General features: G+C 47.1%; 1 protein-coding gene across 1 annotated transcript in view; it reads left to right on the top strand.

Moving 5' to 3' along the window:
• The window catches only part of LOC116982719 (Y+L amino acid transporter 2-like), a 56,354-nt gene that overhangs the window by 14,390 nt on the left and 21,881 nt on the right, over nucleotides 1-20,083 (top strand). The window contains exons 4-5 of the mRNA XM_033036107.1: nucleotides 189-312; nucleotides 8,629-8,732. Of these exons, the coding sequence (XP_032891998.1) occupies nucleotides 189-312; nucleotides 8,629-8,732 (228 nt within the window). The remainder of the gene's footprint in view (nucleotides 1-188; nucleotides 313-8,628; nucleotides 8,733-20,083) is intronic.

Raw genomic sequence — 20,083 nt, forward strand, 5'->3', positions numbered from 1 at the left:
TTAGAACCATTGTAAAATCACCTCAGGTACAGTATTTGGACTAAATAAATAGGTTTTGTGGCATCTTATTTTACAAAATGGTCAATTTAATACTGAAATTTTGAACCATACATTTAGAGTTGGATTGAGAGAACAAGACTTCCTTTCGCTTGAATAATCACTCACTGTTACCTTTCTTTGTTTTTCAGGAATCTTCCACTTGCGATTTTCATTTCATTGCCAGTGGTGATTATCTTATATATTCTAACAATTATAAGTTATTACATAGTGTTAGAACCAAATACCATCCTCACCTCTGATGCTGTGGCAGTGGTAAGTACATTTATTTTTGGTATGTGAGATGTTTTTAAGTATTCCTTTTATTCAAACTGTGTATGGCTGTGTTGGAAAATTGAGAAGGCTGTGTGGAAAAATAATTTCTTGACTTAAAGTGCTGGAGTAACTCAGCAGGTCAGGCAGCATTCGTGGAGAACGAGGATAAGTGATGTTTTAGGTTGAAACCCTTCTGTGATTGTAAGAGAGGAGAAAAAAGTTGGAAGAGAGGAGAGGCTGGACCTTCGTGGCAGGTAATGTCGACGCAGGCGAGGAGATGGGTTTTGATAGGCAACTGGTTGGAACAAAGGCCAAAGATAAGAAAGGAAGGGAGGGTATGAGACAGAGACCCTTCCCTCCACAATGCCTTGGTTCACTCATTGCTTCACACCCAAACCACCCCCTCCCCAGACACTTTCCCCAGCAACCGCAGGAGATGTAACACCTATACCTACCTCCTCCCTCGCCACCATCAAGGGACCCCAGCTGTCCCTCCAGTTGAGATAGAGATTCATGTGCACTTCCTCTAACCTCATCTACTAAATGCGGTGTCCCGATGTGACCTCCTGTACATCGGCAAATCCAAATGTAGACATGGCGACTGATTTGCTGAACACTTGCACTCGGTCCGCCAAGGCCTTCTGAATCTCTCGGTTGCTAACCTTTCCAACTCCCCATTCCCACACTGGCCTTTCTGTCCTGGTCCTCCATTACCAGGAGTGAGATCACACTCAAACTGCAGGAACAGCACCTCATATTCCGCTGGGGTCGCTTACAACCCAACGGTATGAACATTGATTTCTCCAATATTAAATAACCTCACAAAACCTCACACCTTACCCCCCAACCCCTCCCCCTTTCCCTCCCTTCCCTCTACTCCTTGAACTCCCACCTATTTCGCCCCTCCACTCACCTCTTCCCTTCTATCAATTTCTTCCCTCCCTTCTACCACTTTCCTCCCTCTAGCTTTACAATCTGCAACTCTTCAAACCTGTCTCAACCTTCTCTCATACCTCTCCCTCGCCTGTGTTGATCCATGTCCTGCCTCACACCTTTCCCAGCTATCTTCTTCCCTTCTAAAATCAGTCTGAAGAATGGTCTAGACTCAAAACATCACTTATCCATGCTGCCTGACCAACTGCTGGGTTCCATCAGCACTTTTATTTTTTTTGTGTATTAACCAGCATCTGCAGTTCTTTGTTTCAACATTCTAAATAATTTCTTGGCTGAGTTGAACTAATAGAATGCAAAGAGTGAAGGGTTAATGTAATGATGTGACCCGAACACACATGAAGATACAACACATATTTATTAAATCACTTACAGCATAGGATCTGCAGTACATTACAACTCCGAGCTGCTACATCTACTGACTGGCGTAATGCAAAATCTTGATAATATAAAGCACGTGCTAGGCGAAGCTACTACTGACAAACACTAGGATTGGCTGGCATGCAATAGCCAATCTACATATCTTGTAGAAATCAGAAACACCGGCGGCTAAACAATATAAGCGGAATATTAAGAACATACTAGCAAAGTTATACAAAATCGCCATATCTAACGGGTGGCCTACAAACCCGTCCGGCCCTCGTGCAGTAGGAGACCACCTCAGCCTCACTTCTTTTCGCGGGAGAAATAACCGTGAGGGGGGAGTGGGAGTGGGCGACCCGATAGGCATAATGGGAGACGAAGCAGGCGAACCAGGCAGCACGCGACGTAAGGAGACCACGGTGGGAACAACGGTAGGAGGTGAGGAACTAGGACCGACTGGGAGTGAGCATGAGGCGCGGTGCATCAGGATATGGTGTCGCCGGACGCGGTTCCTTCACAGGAAGGATGTGTTGACAGTTGCATCTGTAGAGGACACCGTTCGCTTCTACCAAATACGAGCGTGGTTCTTTAGCAGGGCCGTGGATGTGTCCCAGACGTGCATGGCCCTTGTTGGTTTGCAGACGAACCATTTGACCACGTGCAAGAGGTTTAAGTGGCTTGCTGGACTTGTCGAAGAACCGCTTCTGCGGGTCACGTTTAATTTGCAGTTGGTTCTGAACCACAGGTGGGGAACGAACTTGTGGCTGCAGCAGCTGCTGGGAGACAGGCAGGGGACCAGGGGTTTGGCGAGACATTGGCGAGATCCCAGTATAGGATCCCGTGCAATGTTCCGTAGATTGAGTAAGTCCAGGTATACGTCGGGTTTGGCAAGGTATGATCGTTCCATGAGTTGTTCTGCACTCTGAATGGCACGTTCAGCGAGTCCGTTGGACTGCGGGAACTCGGGACTGCTCGTAACGTGTTGGAAGTTCCATCTTTTAGCAAAGTGTTTAAAGGCTTGGCTGGTGAACTGTCTGCCGTTGTCAGACTGAATACGAGCAGGAGAGCCATGCACGGAGAGGTGCCGTTGCAGCTTCTCAATCACTGCCACCGACGAAATGGTTTGCAGTAAGTCTCTTTCGAACCAGCCGGAATAAGAGTTAACAAGGACCAGATAGTGTTTCCTGTGCCACTCGAAGATGTCGGTGGTTAGCGAGGACCACGGAAAAGGAAGGACTGGTTGTGGCAGTAGGGGCTGCTTCTGCTGATGTGGCTTTTGCAGAGCGCACGTTTTGGTTCTTTCGCGGATGTATTTGGTCATACCGGGCCAGTAAAATATGCTTTGGGCGCTTTGGAGGGTTGCCTCCAAGTCTGGGTGGTCCCTGTGGATGTTGTTGTAGTATTCGTCCCGGAGGGCGGCTGGGACCACTGCCTTGTGGCCCTTTACTATGATTCCGTCCTGTAGCACTAGTTCATCATGAACCAGGAAGTTAGGGCGTATTTCGAGCGGGGTGGTGGAATGTTTGTCGGGCCAACCGCGCTGGATGACTGTAGACAGCAATTGTAAAGTCTCATCAGCAGCTGTGAGTTCAGCTAGGCTGCGTAAACGATCAATTGGCACAAACGAGACCTTCATGACTGAGAATTTGTTCTGTTCGGAGAGTTGGTTCTGCGTGGGGCTCTGGATAGCGTGCCTGCTATGTACATGTCTTTACCTTTCTTGTAGACGATGTTGAAATCAAATCGCTGCAGTTGCATCATCATTCTCTGCAGCCGTGCTGGGGCAGCGTGGATCGATTTGTTCAGAATGGTGACCAGTGGCTGGTGGTCGGTCTCGATGGTCACGGTTTTGCCAAAAATGAAGTCCTTGAATTTCATGCAGGCGAAAACCACCGCAAGCAGTTCTTTCTCGATCTGGGCAAAACGCTGATCAGTGGCAGTTAGCGTACGAGATGCATATGGCACGGGCTTGAATTCGCCATCAGCAGTGATCTGCAGGCACGCTGCGCCTAACCCGTACTGGGATGCATCGCAGGTGAGCGTTACTGGTAACTCCAGATCGAAATAGGTGAGTGTAGGTGCACTAGCCAACTGCAGTTTGGGAACGTCGAAAGCCCTTTGGTGCTGCGGGTACCAGAACCATGTCGTGTCCTTATGTGTCAGTTCTCCAGTTCTTGTATGTCACTGAGGTGGGGAATAAATTTTCCCAGGTAGTTAACTATCCCGAGGAATCGTTGTAAACTCACAACATCAGTAGTAACCGGCAGTTCGTTGATAGCTGCGGTTTTCAATGGACCTGGTCTGAGTCCGTCGCTGGTAAAAACATGTCCGACGTAAGTGACCTCAGGAACTCGAAACCTGCACTTCAGTGGATTGAGTTTAAGCTGAATGTCTTTGGCACGGTCGACTACCTTCTTCAGATTAGTGTCATGTTCAGCCAAATCGCGACCGTAGACGAGAATATCATCAACAATGATGGCGCACGGGTACTCTGCGAACAATTGTTCCTTAGTGCGCTGGAAGACTTCGCTGGCGAATGGCATTCTTAGAAATTTGAAACGGCCAAAGGGTGTACCAAACGTAGTGAGCTTGGACGAATCTGGGTCCAGTGGAATCTGCCAAAAAGACCTTTAGGCATCCAGGACTGAGAATACTGCTATGTTTCCAATCTACGCAGCGACATCCTCTATGGTTCGCATCGGGTAGTGCGGGCACTTGATGGCAGCGTTAAGATCTCTGTGGTTGATGCAGATATGGATCTCCTCCTTGTTTTTTTTGGTTGCCACGACCATGGTGGAAACCCAGTCGGACGGGTCAGTTGATTCAGCAATAACACCCATTGAGACCATGCGTTTTAGTTTGGCGTGTATTCTGTCGCGCATGGCGTGTGGGACACGATGTGGCGCTCGGACCACGTGAGTTTGGGATCAACAGTAATGCGGTATTTGACAGGCAACTTGCCAAGTTCATCATTAAACAGGTCTTTGTATTGGGAGAGTAGCTGCTGAGTGGGCTCATCAGTGAGGCAGAGTTTGTGGACAGCGTGTCCAAAGTAGACCAGGCCTAGATCGTGGCATGCATTGATACCGAGCAAAGCCTCTGTATTAGCCTTAACAATGTAAAACTGTAGGGTGGGTCTGTTCATCTACAGTGCACTTTAAATTAGCCTTTCCGAATGGGTGCAGAACCTCACACCTGTAAGCCTGAAGCGTTGCAGAGGCCTTATTAATACATTCAGTATTGCAATTTTTTTTAAACTCCCTTAATGATATGACGTTCACTTTTGCGCCAGTATCTACCTTGGCAAGAAGAGGCCTGTTGTTCACGAACATAATTACTTCAGAGTCAAGTAGCTCATTAGACGAAGGGATGAGGGAGTGGATGGCAGAACTGTTATCAACATTGTATGGTACCAAAGCGGGGGACGACTACTCAGACTCTTGGGAGTCATTATCAGTGACCTCCTGCTGGAGCAGGTGCAGGCTTGTCCTTGAAGCATTAGGAGTCACACGGGAACGACAACATTGTGTAAAATGGTTCAATTTCTTACAGAGATTACAAGTTTTTCCGTAGGCCATGCAAAACTGACGACCCTTCGCATGGAAATAGTTACAATTTTGACAGTGAGCAGTAGACCCGGTAGGAGTCTTCGAGAGGAGAAGTCTGTATGATTAACGCTATGTTGCTGGCGGGGACTGAGAGGCACTGGTTCAGAGAGGGGAGACGTTATCTCGGAAATACGGCAAACATGCTTTGCTTTGTCACGGGTTAATTCAGTGTCGCGGAGAAGCTCAGCTCTCAGCTTGCTATTAAGCGTTCCACCTATCAATTTATCTCATACTAATTCATCCTTTAAATCACGGAATCGACAGCGCATAGCCATGTGCTTCAGGCCGCTGATAAATTGTTCAATAGGCTCATCAGCCTGCTGTAAACGAGCATAGAACTTGGTTCTTTCAATAATATGGTTTGAAGGCATGTCACACAGTTCTCTGAATGTTCTTAGCAAAACCACAGGATTGTCGATAGTTTCTGCCGGCACTAGGACCTGGCTGTTGTCATCCAAAACAGCAGGAGCAAAACTGAAGTTGTCTGCATGATTCATTGCCTCAAGTCCCGCAAGATTGAGCAAAACAGATGCACGCACTTCTGGGGGGTTCATACCGATGAACGATGCGAGCATAATGAGTGTAGTCACATTCAAAAAGAATCCACCGTTCATCAATGTCTGAATTAAAGATCAAAGGGCTCGGACGGTGACACGAATTAGCCATAACGGAGATAATAAAACACAAACTAATCAAAAGACAATAAAACCCGATAGACTTAAACGGAGTGGGTAAGATTTACTGTCTGACACCATGTAGTGATGTGACCCGAACACAAATGAAGATACAACACATATTTATTAAATCACTTATAGCATAGGATCTGCAGTACATTACAGCTCTGAGCTGCTACATCTACTGACTGGCGTAATTATCAAACTCTTGATAATATAAAGCACGTGCTAGGCGGAGCTACTACTGACAAACACTAGGATTGGCTAGCATGCAATAGCCAATCTACAGTTAATATTTACTGTTGGTATTTAATGTGTTAGGCTGAAATGGGGAAAATGAATCTCAGTCTGTCCAGAAGAAGCAGTCAACATACGGAAAGCAAAACTAAATATAATGGACAGAGTACAGGAAGGGCAAACAAAATACTAATTATAATAACAGAGGTATTTTTACATTACGAAGACATAGTATAAATTACAATAAGTGTGTCCAGGTTGTCCATGCAGGAGATAGTAGCAACCAGAAATTGTGGTGATCCTAAAATGGATGAAGTTGAGCTATAGATTTAATGGTTAAAATGCTGCATTGACAAATGAATATCCATGTTTAATAACAATTAAGGTCACCAAATATGTCTCGGGGTTGTTTGAAGAGTAAACTTAATTAGCAAACTTAATTAGATTTCCCATGGAATGTAATGAGCCAACGGCCAAGAGAGCCAATTCAGGGCTTCAGCAAAATATACATTTTGCCATGAGTTGGGGCTTTAGAAGTACATCCCAGAAAATCCACACAACAGTTGAGAGATGACGGGAGTCATTGGCAATAGGAAGTTCAATGTTTCTTGGATCAAAAATCTCTATATTATGTAAAGTGCAGCATATTTACACTATCTGTGCCTGTGCCTATATTATCTGCCTAGAACACCACCTCTGGCAGTGTGTCCCAGGCACTCGTCACCCTTTGTGTAAAAAAAACTTGCCCTGCATATTTCCGTTGAGCTTTGCCTCTCTCACCTTAAAGACATGCCCACGAGTGTTAGATTTTTGCATACTGGGAAAAAGGTTCTGACTGTCTACTCTATCTATGCCTCCCAAAATTGTATATATCTTATTAGGTCTCCCCGCAACCTCGAGCAGTCTAGAGAACTCTAGAGAGCATTCTAGAACAACTCAAGTCTCTCTAGTCTCTCGCTGTAGCTAATATCCCTTAATCCAGTCATCATTCTGGAAAAGTCCTCTGTATCCTTTCTGAAACCTCCACATCCTTCCTGTAATGGATGACCAGATGTTCATGCCATACTCCAAATGCAGCCTAACTTAAATCCTATAAAGCAACATTCTTAACACTTGCACGCAATGCCCCGACAAATGAAACCAAGCATACCATAATCCACTATCTACTTCTGTCCAGGGAAGTATAGACTTGGACCCCAAAGTGTACATCAAAGCTGTCAAGGGTCATGCCATGAATTGTACTTTTTCCCCTTATATTTAACCTCCCAAAGTCCAACACCTCTCACTTCTTGGATTAAACTCCGTCAGCCATTTATCTGCCCATTTCTGTGGATGATCCACATCCTGCTATATATTTTGAAACCTTCCTCATTGTCCATGATCTCAGCAATCTTGGTGTCACCTGCAAACTTACTAACCAACCCGCCTACGTTTACATCCAAGTCATTTAGATATATCACAAACAGCGGAGGTCTGTGTCAAACGCGCAAAGGTGCCAAGACGCAAAGGTCTGTGTCAATGCTCCCACAATCTCCTTGCTTGCCTTTCTCAATAACCTGTATAGATACCATCAGGTCCTGGGGATTTATCCACCTTAATGCTCTTCAAGAGCCCCGGCACCTCCTCCTTCCTAATTTCAAACTGTCCTTGCATGATAGTATTCGCCATACTGATTTTGCTGTCATTCATGTCCTTCTCCTAAAAGTACTAATTTAGTACCTTGCATACATCCCTAGACTACCAGCACAAATTCCTTCCTTTAATACTTGAGTGCTCCTATTTTATCCATTATTTTAATGTAGGTAATAAAGTGTTGGTATTTTCTTAAATCTAACATGCCAAAACTATTTTGGTCTTCCTACTCGCCCATTTCGTTTCCTTCCTTCTTTCTTTATATTCCTCATGGCCCCAGTTCCATCCACTTAAACCTAGAATGTGATTCCTTTTTCTTTTTGACCAAATGTACAACCTCTTTGGTCATCCAATGTTCCCTTACTTTGCCATCCTTATCAGTCCTCCTTACTGGAACATGCCAGAACTGAATTTTGATCAATTGCCCTTCAAATGACTCCTACATGTCAGATGTGGAGTTATCCAATATCTGCTGCTCCCAGTGTACCCTCCTGAGTTCTTGTTTAATAATATTGTAATTTGCCTTACTTCATTTCAGTACCTTGCCTTCTGATTGCCCCCATGTTTTATAACAAGTTTTACCAATGGGGTTAATAAACTAATTTGACTGGAATTACAGAATTGGGAAGAAGATTAGAAAATGTCTATTTTGCCACACAAAAATTGGAATATGTCTCGAAATAAGATCCAGGCAGAAACTGACAATGGGCAGGTCATCTCATTGAACTTTTTTTCACATAGATGTTATTGAGTTTCATATAAATAATATGACTTAATGAAAATAAAATTACTGTATTGGATTATATTCCACATGTACAATGAGGAATATAATGATTGTTTTGGCCTTTCAGACATTTGCAGAAGACACACTAGGAATAATGAAATGGATTGTCCCAATGGCAGTGTCTATATCTTGTTATAGCAGCCTCAATGCATCTATTATAATAGCTTCAAGGTAGGCTTTTAGCCAAAGTCCCAACATGTGTAAGGATAAATCCCATCACTCTTATCATATTTAATGTAATTTCTTTAAACTTATTTGCCTTGCAACCATAATAATGTACTTTATTAATACCAGTTACCTCCAAATTTAACAATTGCTAATATTATTTTGGTATAGAAACGAATTTATTTTGTACTACATGTGCATTTATCGAACTATGCTCCGTCTTACAGTTTGTCTTTTCTACATAGAAAACATATTTATTTTGCCATATCCATGTAGATTTTAACAGTTGTATAATTTAGAGATTTAATAATTAAGCAAAAAAAAATCACCTATTTATAATCAAACCACGCAACAAAAAAGCTTTTCACTGTACCTTGGTCCATGTGACAATAAACTAAACTATACTAAATTGATGAACCAACAGGGATCTCTGTCATTACCACTTTACTGTTATTTCCCACCGTTTACTATAACTCACTCAAATTGACTGTCTGCAATCCAAAGACAGCAAAGTTTAAATTAGTTAGCAACCACAACAGTACATCCCGTTTGGTTTCTGTGTCATATTTTTGTCCGTCACTGCTATTGTGGAATATTGCTTTTTTACAAGGTAACCTGTACAGTCTGAAGAAGGGGTTCGGCCCGAAACATTGCCTATTTCCTTCGCTCCATAGATGCTGCTGCACCCGCTTAGTTTCTCCAGCACTTTTGTCCATCTTCATACAATATTTAGTATTTAGTTATTCCTGTTGTGTGATTCTATTGCATCGTCTCCATGTTTTTATTTCACAGCAACCTACTTTTGAGCTTTCTTCACCATAAGGTTTATTTCAAATAGACTGTAACATATTTTAAACATATTTTAAAACCAGCAGGTGTTGAAAACTAAACATTCTGCCCGTGATGTGTGGTTGAAAACCTGGTCTACAATAGCACTGAATGGTGTGATTCATACCAGATATGTTCAGGGCTGGGAGTTAGAGTCAGAGAGTCTTACAGCCCTTTGGCCCAACTTGTTCACACCGGCCGACATGTCCCATCTACACTAGTTCCTTCTGCCTGCATTTGGGCCATATGCCTCTAAACACGTCCTATCCATGTACCTGCCCAAATGTTTCTTAAACCTGCCTCAACCAACTCTCCAGCCAGCACATCCTTCCACAGATATGGTGCCCAAAATTGCTCACAATATTCCAAAAATGCGGCCGTACCAGTGCCTTATAGAGCCTCAACATTACATCCCTGTTTTTGTATACAAGGCCTCTTAAAATAAATGCTAGCATTGAGTGTGCTTTCTTTACTATCGATTCGACTTGCCCACCGTGGGCAGTCACGGTGGCGCAGCGGTAGAGTTGCTGCCTTACAGCGAATGCAGCGCTGGAGACCAGGTTCGATCCTGATTACAGGTGCTGTCTGTAAGGAGTTTGTACGTTCATCCCGTGACTTGCGTGGGTTTTCTCCGAGATCTTCGGTTTCCTCCCACATTCCAAAGACATACAGGTTTGTAGGTTAATTGGCTTGGTAAATGTAAAAATTGTCCATTGTTGGTGTAGAATAGGGTTAATGTGCAGAGATCGCTGGTCAGCGCGGACCTGGTGGGCCGAAGGGCCTGTTTCCATGCTGTATCTTTAAACTAAACTAAAACTAAATTAAATAAACTTTTTGGGAATCCTGCACCAGCACTCCGATTTTTGGATTCTCTGTCCATTTAGAAATTAATTACGCCTTATTCCTACCACCAAAATACATGTCCACACTTTTCTACACTATATTCCATCTGCCACTTCTCTGCTCACTCTCCCAACCTGTCCAAGTCCTTCTGCAGAGTCCCTGCTTTGTACTACCTGCCCCTCCACCTATTTCCGTATCATCCACAAACTTTGCCACAAAGCCTTCAATCCCCGCGTCCAAATCATTAATATACCAAGTGAAGGGGAGTGACCCCAGCACCAACCATTGCGGAACTCCACTGGTCATTGGCAGCCAACCACAAAAAACCCCCTTCATCGCCACACTTTGTCTTCTGCCATCCAGCCAACCTGCTGTCTATGCTAGTATCTGCCCTTTGATACCATGGGCTCTTTCTAAGCAGCCTAACGTGTGGCACCTTATCAAAGGCTTTCTGAAAATCTAATTAAACAACATCTACTGACTCTCCTTTGTCTGTCATGCTATTTACTTCTTCAAAGAATTCCAGCAAATTTGTCTAGCAAGACCACCCCTTCAGAAAGCCATGCTGACTTCAGCCGATTTAATTGTGAACTTCTAATCTCATCCTTTATAATCTATCTATCTATCTATCTATTATTATATAAAACTCTCGCCCCAGATTCCGAAACGGAACTCCGTCCGGCTGCCTGCCTGCCTTTCGATTCGTTCCCGCCGTGCGATGTCACAATGCCCGATGCTCGCAGACGTCCAATCGCGATGCCCGAGGCTCGCAGACGTCCAATCGGAATGGATCCATTTACATGTACGGCTTCCGGCCTGGCTTCCGGCCACATTTCTTCCATTGATTCCCTGCAACTCCGAAACCAGACGCAGAATCGCCGACATCTTTTCCATTTCGGTAGAGATTTCACTTTTCTTTCTAAGTATCCGCTCCTCATTACATTCCGTCGTGTTTAAGTACACGTTTTTAATCAAATCCTTCCCCCCCCCCCCAAATATTTCAAAACTAAACTGGCTTCTCACTCATAGATTCAGCTTCAGCACCAGCCCCTGCTGAACGTTCCATCGTGTGATGTCACAATGCCCAATGCTCACAGATGTCCAATCGGAATGGATTCATTTACATATGCCTATGCAGGAGCCCAAGCCCATGGTGAACGTTCCATCGTGTGATGTCACAATGCCCAATGCTCAAATACATTGTTGCCATAGAGAGGGAGTACAGAGAAGGTTCACCAGACTGATTCCTGGAATGTCAGAACTTTCAAATGAAGAAAGACTGGATAGACTCGCCTTGTACTCACTAGATTTTAGAAGATTGAGGGGGTATCTTATAGAAACGCTTAAAATTCTTAAGGGGTTGGACAGGCTAGATGCAGGAAGATTGTTCCGGATGTTGGGGAAGACCAGAACAAGGGGTCAAAGTTTAAGGATAAGGGGGAACGCTGAATCGCCGACATCTTTTCCATTTTGGTAGAGATTTCACTTTTCTTTCTAAGTATCCGTTCCTCATTACATTTCGACGTGTTTAAGTGTACGTTTTTAATCAAATCCTAACCCCCCCCCCCCCCCCCCCAATATTTCAAAACTAAACTGGCTTCACACCCACAGAAGCTTCACCAGCCCCAGCCCCTGCTGAACGTTCCATCGTGTGATGTCACAATGCCCAATGCTCAAAGACATCGTTGCCATAGAGAGGGATTACAGAGAAGGTTCACCAGGCTGATTCCTGTTATGTCAGAACTTTCACCACTTAAAAGTGTAATGCCCCAACGCAAAAGTGTAATGCCTCCTCCCCCCCCCCCCCACCCCCCCCAGTTTTTGAAATAAAAACTGGCTTCTCACCCATACAAGCAGCCATTTCGGTAGACATTTCACTTTCCCTTCCAGCTATCCACTCCTCATTACATTTCGTTATGTTTATGTCCATTTTTTACATTAAAACCTTCTCCTCCCCCCCCCCCCCCTCACTCATTTTGTCGCCTCCTGCTGGCCAGCGACCATAACGGCTGCTGGCGCCCGCAGCAAACCCTCACGCAACGCCATTTAAAAACGGACTCTCGGGAACGGCTCTACTTCGAGGACCACGTCTCCCGTGGGGGCTGCGGGTAGGCAACGGCTGCGTTGGGGCATTACACTTTTAAGGCTCTGTGTGTGGGGATGCTTCGTGTGTGTGATGCCGCCCCGCCACCCTCCCCCTCCCCCCCCCCCCCCCCCGCGTTGCCGAGATGAACCCGACTTCGACGACTTCAAGATACGCTATTTTAAGACGGCCGGAACCTGACTTCGACGACCACGTCTCTGCTGGGGGCTACAGGTAGCGAACGGTCTTTATACACTTTTCCAACTCTGTGTGTGGGGGTGGTTAGTGTGTGTGATGCCGCCCCCCACCCCCCCCCCAGTGGGGGCTACGGGTAGGGAACGGCTGCGTTGGCTAAAGGGATCAGGGGTTATGGAGAGAAGGCAGGTACATCACTCCCCCTACCGCTCCCTCCCTCCCCACTCTTCCACTTCCCTCCCCCTTCCTCTCCACTCTCCCTCCCCACTCTTTCCCCTCTCTCCCCCACCCCTCTCCCTCCTCCCCATCTTCCCCATCTTCCCTCCCCGAAATCTCTCTCCCCATCTCTCACCCCCTACCCCGCTCTCCTTTCCCTCCCAAATCTATCCCGTTTCCTCCTCCTCCTCTCCCCTCCCTCCCCTCTTCTCAACCCCCCACCCCCCCGCAAACGCCGTTGGGGAAACAGACCCAACGGGTCTGCACTTGGTCTAGTTATTATATAAAACTCTCGCCCCAGATTCCGAAACGGAACTCCGTCCGGCCGTCCGTCCGGCAGCCTGGCCCACTCCCTTTGCTGGCGCGCTCCCTTTGATTCTCCGCAACTCCAAAACCGGACGCAGGACCGCCCGCGTCTTTTCCATTTCGGTAGAGATTTCACTTTTCTTTCTAAGTATCCGCTCCTCATTACATTCCGTCGTGTTTAAGTACACGTTTTTAATCAAATCCTTCCCCCCCCCCCAAATATTTCAAAACTAAACTGGCTTCTCACTCATAGATTCAGCTTCAGCACCAGCCCCTGCTGAACGTTCCATCGTGTGATGTCACAATGCCCAATGCTCACAGATGTCCAATCGGAATGGAATCATTTACATATGCCAATGCAGGAGCCCCAGCCCATGTTGAACGTTCTATCGTGTGATGTCACAATGCCCAATGCTCAAATACATTCTTGCTATAGAGTGAGTACAGAGAAGGTTCACCAGACTGATTCCTGGAATGTCAGAACTTTCATATGAAGAAAGACTGGATAGACTCGCCTTGTACTCGCTAGATTTTAGAAGATTGAGGGGGATCCTATAGAAACGTTTAAAATTCTTAAGGGGTTGGACAGGCTAGATGCAGGAAGATTGTTCCGGATGTTGGGGAAGACCAGAACAAGGGGTCAAAGTTTAAGGATAAGGGGGAACGCTGAATCGCCGACATCTTTTCCATTTTGGTAGGTATTTCACTTTTCTTTCTAAGTATCCGTTCCTCATTACATTTCGACGTGTTTAAGTGTACGTTTTTAATCAAATCCTAACCCCCCCCCCCCCAATATTTCAAACCTAAACTGGCTTCACACCCACAGAACCTTCACCAGCCCCAGCCCCTGCTGAACGTTCCATCGTGTGATGTCACAATGCCCAATCTTCACATATGTCCAATCGGAATGGAACCATTTACATATGCCTATGCAGGAGCCCCAGCCAATGGTGAAGGTTCCATCGTGTGATGTCACAATGCCCAATGCTCAAAGACATCGTTGCCATAGAGAGGGATTACAGAGAAGGTTCACCAGGCTGAGTCCTGTTATGTCAGAACTTTCACCACTTAAAAGTGTAATGCCCCAACGCAAAAGTGTAATGCCTCCCCCCCCCCCCCCCCCCCCCCCCCCAGTTTTTCAAATAAAAACTGGCTACTCACCCATACAAGCAGCCATTTCGGTAGACATTTCACTTTCCCTTCCAGCTATCCACTCCTCATTACATTTCGTTATGTTTATGTCCATTTTTTTCTTTAAAACATTCTCCTCCCCCCCCCCCCCTCACTCATTTTGTCGCCTCCTGCTGGCCTGCGACCATAACGGCTGCTGGTGCCCGCAGCACAACCTCACGCGACGCCATTTAAAAACGGCCTTTCGGGAACGGCTCTACTTCGAGGACCACGTCTCCCGTGGGGGCTACGGGTAGGCAACGGCTGCGTTGGGGCATTACACTTTTAAGACTCTGTGTGTGGGGATGCTTCGTGTGTGTGATGCCGCCCCGCCACCCCCTCCCCCCCCCCGTTGCCGAGACGGACCCGACTTCAACGACTTCAATATACGCTATTTTAAGACGGCCAGAACCCGACTTCGACGACCACGTCTCCGCTGGGGGCTACAGGTAGGGGACGGTCTTTATACACTTTTCCAACTCTGTGTGTGGGGGTGGTTAGTGGGGGTGATGCCGCCCCCCCCCCCCCAGTGGGGGCTACGGGTAGGGTACGGCTGCGTTGGGGGATCAGACCCAACGGGTTTGCCATTGGTCGTCGTGTTTAAGTGCACGTTTTTAATCAAATCCTTCACCCCCCCCCCCCAATATTTCAAAAATAAACTGGCTTCTCACCCATAGAAGCATCACCAGCCCCAGCCCCTGGTGAACGTTCCATCGTGTGATGTCACAATGCCCTATGCTCACAGATGTCCAATCGGAATGGATCCATTTACATATGCCTTTGCAGGAGCACAAGCACTTGGTGAACGTTCCATTGTGTGATGTCACAATGCCCAATGTTCAAATACATTGTTGCCATAGAGGGAGTACAGAGAAGGTTCACCAGACTAATTCCTGGGTTGTCAGGACTTTCATATGACGAAAGACTGGATAGACTCGGCTTGTACATGCTAGAATTTAGAAGATTGAGGGGGTATCTTATAGAAACTTACAAAATTCTTAAGGGGTTGGACAGGCTAGATGCAGGAAGATTGTTCCAGATGTTGGGGAAGTCCAGAACAAGGGGTCACAGTTTAAGGATAAGAGGTAAATCCTTTAGGACTGAGATGAGAAAAACATTTTTCACACAGAGAGTGGTGAATCTCTGGAATTCACTGGCACAGAAGGTAGTTGAGGCCTGTTCATTGGCTGTATTTAAGAGGGAGTTAGATGTGGTCCTTGTGGCTAAAGGGATCAGGGGGTATGGAGAGAAGGCAGGTACAGGATACTGAGTTGGATGATCAGCCACGATCATATTGAATGGTGGTGCAGGCTCGAAGGGCCGAATGGCCTACTCCTGCACTTAATTTCAATGGTTCTATGTTTCCCTCTCCGCACCCCCTCCCACCCATCCCTCTATCCCCTTCCCTCTCTACGCCACCCCCTTCCTCCTACCCCTCTGTCCCTCTTCCATCACTCCCCCTACCCCTCTCCCCCCCCCTCCCCACTCTTCCACCTCCCCCCCTTCCCCCTCCACTCTCCCTCCCCACTCTTTCCCCTCTCTCCCCCACCCCTCTCCCCCTCCCTCCCTCCTCCCCTACCTCCCCATCCTCCCCCTCCCCCACATCTCTCTCCCCATCCCCCTCTCTCACCCCCTACCCCGCTCTCCTTTCCCTCCCAAATCTGTCCCATTTCCTCCACCTCCTCTCCCCTCCCTCCCCACTTCACATCCCCCCCCCCCCCCCCCACCTGTGTGTTTGGGGGTTGGTTAATATGAGTTTGATGCCGCAGCCCCCCCTCCCCCCCCCCTGCAAAACGCCGTTGGGGAAACAGACCCAACGGGTCTGCACTTGGTCTAGTTATTCTATAAAACTCTCGCCCCATCCGTCCGACATCCGTCCGGCTGCCTTTCTGCCTTTCGATTCGTTCCCGCCGTGCGATGTCACAATGCCCGATGCTCGCAGACGTCCAATCGCGATGCCCGACGCTCGCAGACGTCCAATCGGAATGGATCCATTTACATGTACGGCTTCCGGCCGCATTTCTTCCATTGATTCCCTGCAACTCCGAAACCGGACGCAGAATCGCCGACGTCTTTTCCATTTCGGTAGAGATTTCACTTTTCTTTCTAAGTATCCGCTTCTCATTACATTCCGTCGTGTTTAAGTACACGTTTTTAATCAAATCCTTCCCCCCCCCCCCCCCCCCATTATTTCAAAAATAAACTGGCTTCACACCCATAGAATCAGCAACAGCACCATCCCCTGCTGAACGTTCCATCGTGTGATGTCACAATGCCCAATGTTCACATATGTCCAATCGGAATGGATTCATTTACATATGCCTATGCAGGAGCCCCAGCCAATGGTGAACGTTCCATTGTGTGATGTCACAAAGCCCAATGCTCAAAGACATCGTTGCCATAGAGAGGGAGTACAGAGAAGGTTCACCATACTGATTCCTGGAATGTCAGAACTTTCATATGAAGAAAGACTGGATAGACTCGCCTTGTACTTGCTAGATTTTAGAAGATTAAAGGGGTATCTTATAGAAACGTATAAAATTCTTAAGGGGTTGGACGGGCTAGATGCAGAAAAAATTGTTCCGGATGTTGGGGAAGACCAGAACAAGGGGTCAAAGTTTAAGGATAAGGGGGAAAGCAGAATCGCCGACATCTTTTCCATTTCGGTACAGATTTCACATTTCTTTCTAAGTATCCGCTCCTCATTACATTTCGTCGTGTTTAAGTACACGTTTTTAACCAAATCCTTCTCCCCCCCCCCCCCCCCACCCCCCAGTTTTTCAAAAATAAACTCGCTTCACACCCATACAAGCAGCCATTTCGGTAGACATTTCACTTTCCCTTCCAGCTATCCACTCCTCATTACATTTCGTTATGTTTATGTCCATTTTTTTCATTAAATCCTTCTCCCCCCCCCCAACTCACTCATTTTGTCACCTCCTGCTGGCCAGCGACCATAACGGCTGCTGGCGCCCGCAGCACAACCTCAAGCGACGCCATTTCAAAATGGCCTTTCGGGAACGGCTCTACTTCGAGGACCACGTCTCCCGTAGGGGCTACGGGTAGGCAACGGCTGCGTTGGGGCATTACACTTTTAAGGCTCTGTGTGTGGGGATGCTTCGTGTGTGTGATACCGCCCCGCCACCCACCCCCCCCCCCCGCGTTGCCGAGACGGCCCCGACTTCAAGATACGCTATTTTAAGACGGTCGGGACCCGACTTCAACGACCACGTCTCCCCTGGGGACTACAGATAGGGAACGGTCTTTATACACTTTTCCAACTCTGTGTGTGGGGGTGGTTAGTGTGTGTGATGCCGCCCCCCCCCCCCCCAGTGGGGGTTACGGGTAGGGAACGGCTGTGTTGGCTAAAGGGATCAGGGGGTATGGAGAGAAGGCAGGTACATCACTCCCCCTACCCCTCCCTCCCTCCCCACTCTTCCACTTCTCTCCCCCTTCCCCTCCACTCTCCCTCCCCCCTCTTTCCCCTCTCTCCCTCTCCCTCCCTCCTCCCCATCTTCACCATCCCCCCTCCCCCACATCTCTCTCCCCATCTCTCACCCCCTACCCCGCTCTCCTTTCCCTCCCAAATCTATCCCGTTTCCTCCTCCTCCTCTCCCCCCCCCCCCCTCTTCTCACCCCCCCCCCCCCCGCAAACGCCATTGGGGAAACAGACCCAACGGGTCTGCACTTGGTCTAGTTATTCTATAAAACTCTCGCCCCATCCGTCCGACATCCGTCCGGCTGCCTGTCTGCCTTTCGATTCGTTCCCGCCGTGCGATGTCACAATGCCCGATGCTCGCAGACGTCCAATCGCCATGCCCGACGCTCGCAGACATCCAATCGGAATGAATCAATTTACATGCACGGCTTCCGGCCGCATTTCTTCCTTTGATTCCCTGCAACTCCGAAACTGGACGCGGAATCGCCGACGTCTTTTCCATTTCGGTAGAGATTTCACTTTTCTTTCTAAGTATCCGCTCCTCATTACATTTCGTTGTGTTTAAGTACACGTTTTTAATCAAATCCTTCCCCCCCCCCCCCCAAAATTTCAAAACTAAACTGGCTTCTCACCCACAGAAGCTTCACCATCCCCAGCCCCTGCTGAACGTTCCATCGTGTGATGTCACAATGCCCGATGCTCACATATGTCCAATCGGAATGGATTCATTTACATATGCCTATGCAGGAGCCCCAGCCAATGGTGAACGTTCCATCGTGTGATGTCACAATGCCCAATGCTCAAAGATATCGTTGCCATAGTGACAGTACAGAGAAGGTTCACCAGACTGATTCCTGGAATGTCAGAACTTTCATATGAAGAAAAACTGGATAGACTCGCCTTGTACTCGCTAGATTTTAGAAGATTGAGGGGGTATCTTATAGAAACGTATAACATTCTTAAGGGGTTGGACAGGCTAGATGCAGGAAGATTGTTCCGGATGTTGGGGAAGACCAGAACAAGGGGTCACAGTTTAAGGATAAGGGGAAAAGCAGAATCGCCGACATCTTTTCCATTTCGGTAGAGATTTCACTTTTCTTTCAAAGTATCCGCTCCTCATTACATTTCGTCGTGTTTAAGTGCACGTTTTTAATCAAATCCTTCCCCCCCCCCCCCCCCCCCCACACTATTTCAAAAATAAACTGGCTTCACACCCATAGAAACGGCCCCAGCCCCTGGTGAACGTTCCATTGTGTGATGTCACAATGCCCGATGCTCACAGATGTCCAATCGGAATGGATCCATTTACATATGCCTTTGCAGGAGCCCCAGCACCTGGTGAACGTTCCATCGTGTGATGTCACAATGCCCAATGCTCAAATACATTGTTGACATAGAGGGAGTACAGATAATAGGCTGTGGGCCGATGAGCTTTATTCTGCAGTTTCGTGACCCAAGTCACCAAACTACATGAAATTTTAACATATTGTGTAAAAATATTTAAAACAATCACCACTGAAACTCAGAAACACGGGAAAAATGTCGGGAATTTTTTAGTCCGATCAAAGCACGTTTAACATTGAGTTGTCTGCCAGTTGGCCAATCACGCGCTTTGTTTCAGGCTAGCACACAAAATGGCTGAGGGAGCTTTACAGATGCCTGTTTTACTGGAGATTCCGATGTGTTGATCTGTGGAATAAATGTTGTGGAAACTTGCAGCAGGTTCATTGTATTTAGTGGGAAAAGCATAAAAAAAGCTGAAGAAAGTGCTGCGAGGTCGATTAAAGTGCAAGAAAGCAAAGTCCCTGCTGAAGTGAGTTAGTTGTTTCATGGGGTCCTTCTTTGTGTTCCAGCAAATCAGAAGGGATTACTCTAAAACACGCTGGCATTAGTGACAATGTTTAATTTACTGTTATAGCTTAGTCCCCCCCTCCCCCCCACACTCTTTCCCCTCTCTCCCCCCACCCCTCTCCCCCTCCAATCCCACTCTCCCCATCCCTCCACACTCTTCCCCCTCTCCCTCCTCATTCCCTTACCGTGCACACTCTGTCTTTAAGAAGGAACTACAGATGCTGGAAAATCGAAGGTAGACATAAAAAAACCTGGATAAACTCAGTGGGTGGGGCAGCATCTATGGAGCGAAACCCGGAAGAATGGGTTTCGGCCAAAAACGTTGCCCTTTTCCTTCGGTCCATAGATGCTGCTGCACCCGCTGAGTTTATCCAGGTTTTTTGTTGTTGTACCAGCCTCTCTCTTCTCTCGACTCATGCACGCCCG

This window comes from Amblyraja radiata, chromosome 17 (assembly GCF_010909765.2).
Source record: "Amblyraja radiata isolate CabotCenter1 chromosome 17, sAmbRad1.1.pri, whole genome shotgun sequence".
Taxonomy (NCBI): domain Eukaryota; kingdom Metazoa; phylum Chordata; class Chondrichthyes; order Rajiformes; family Rajidae; genus Amblyraja; species Amblyraja radiata.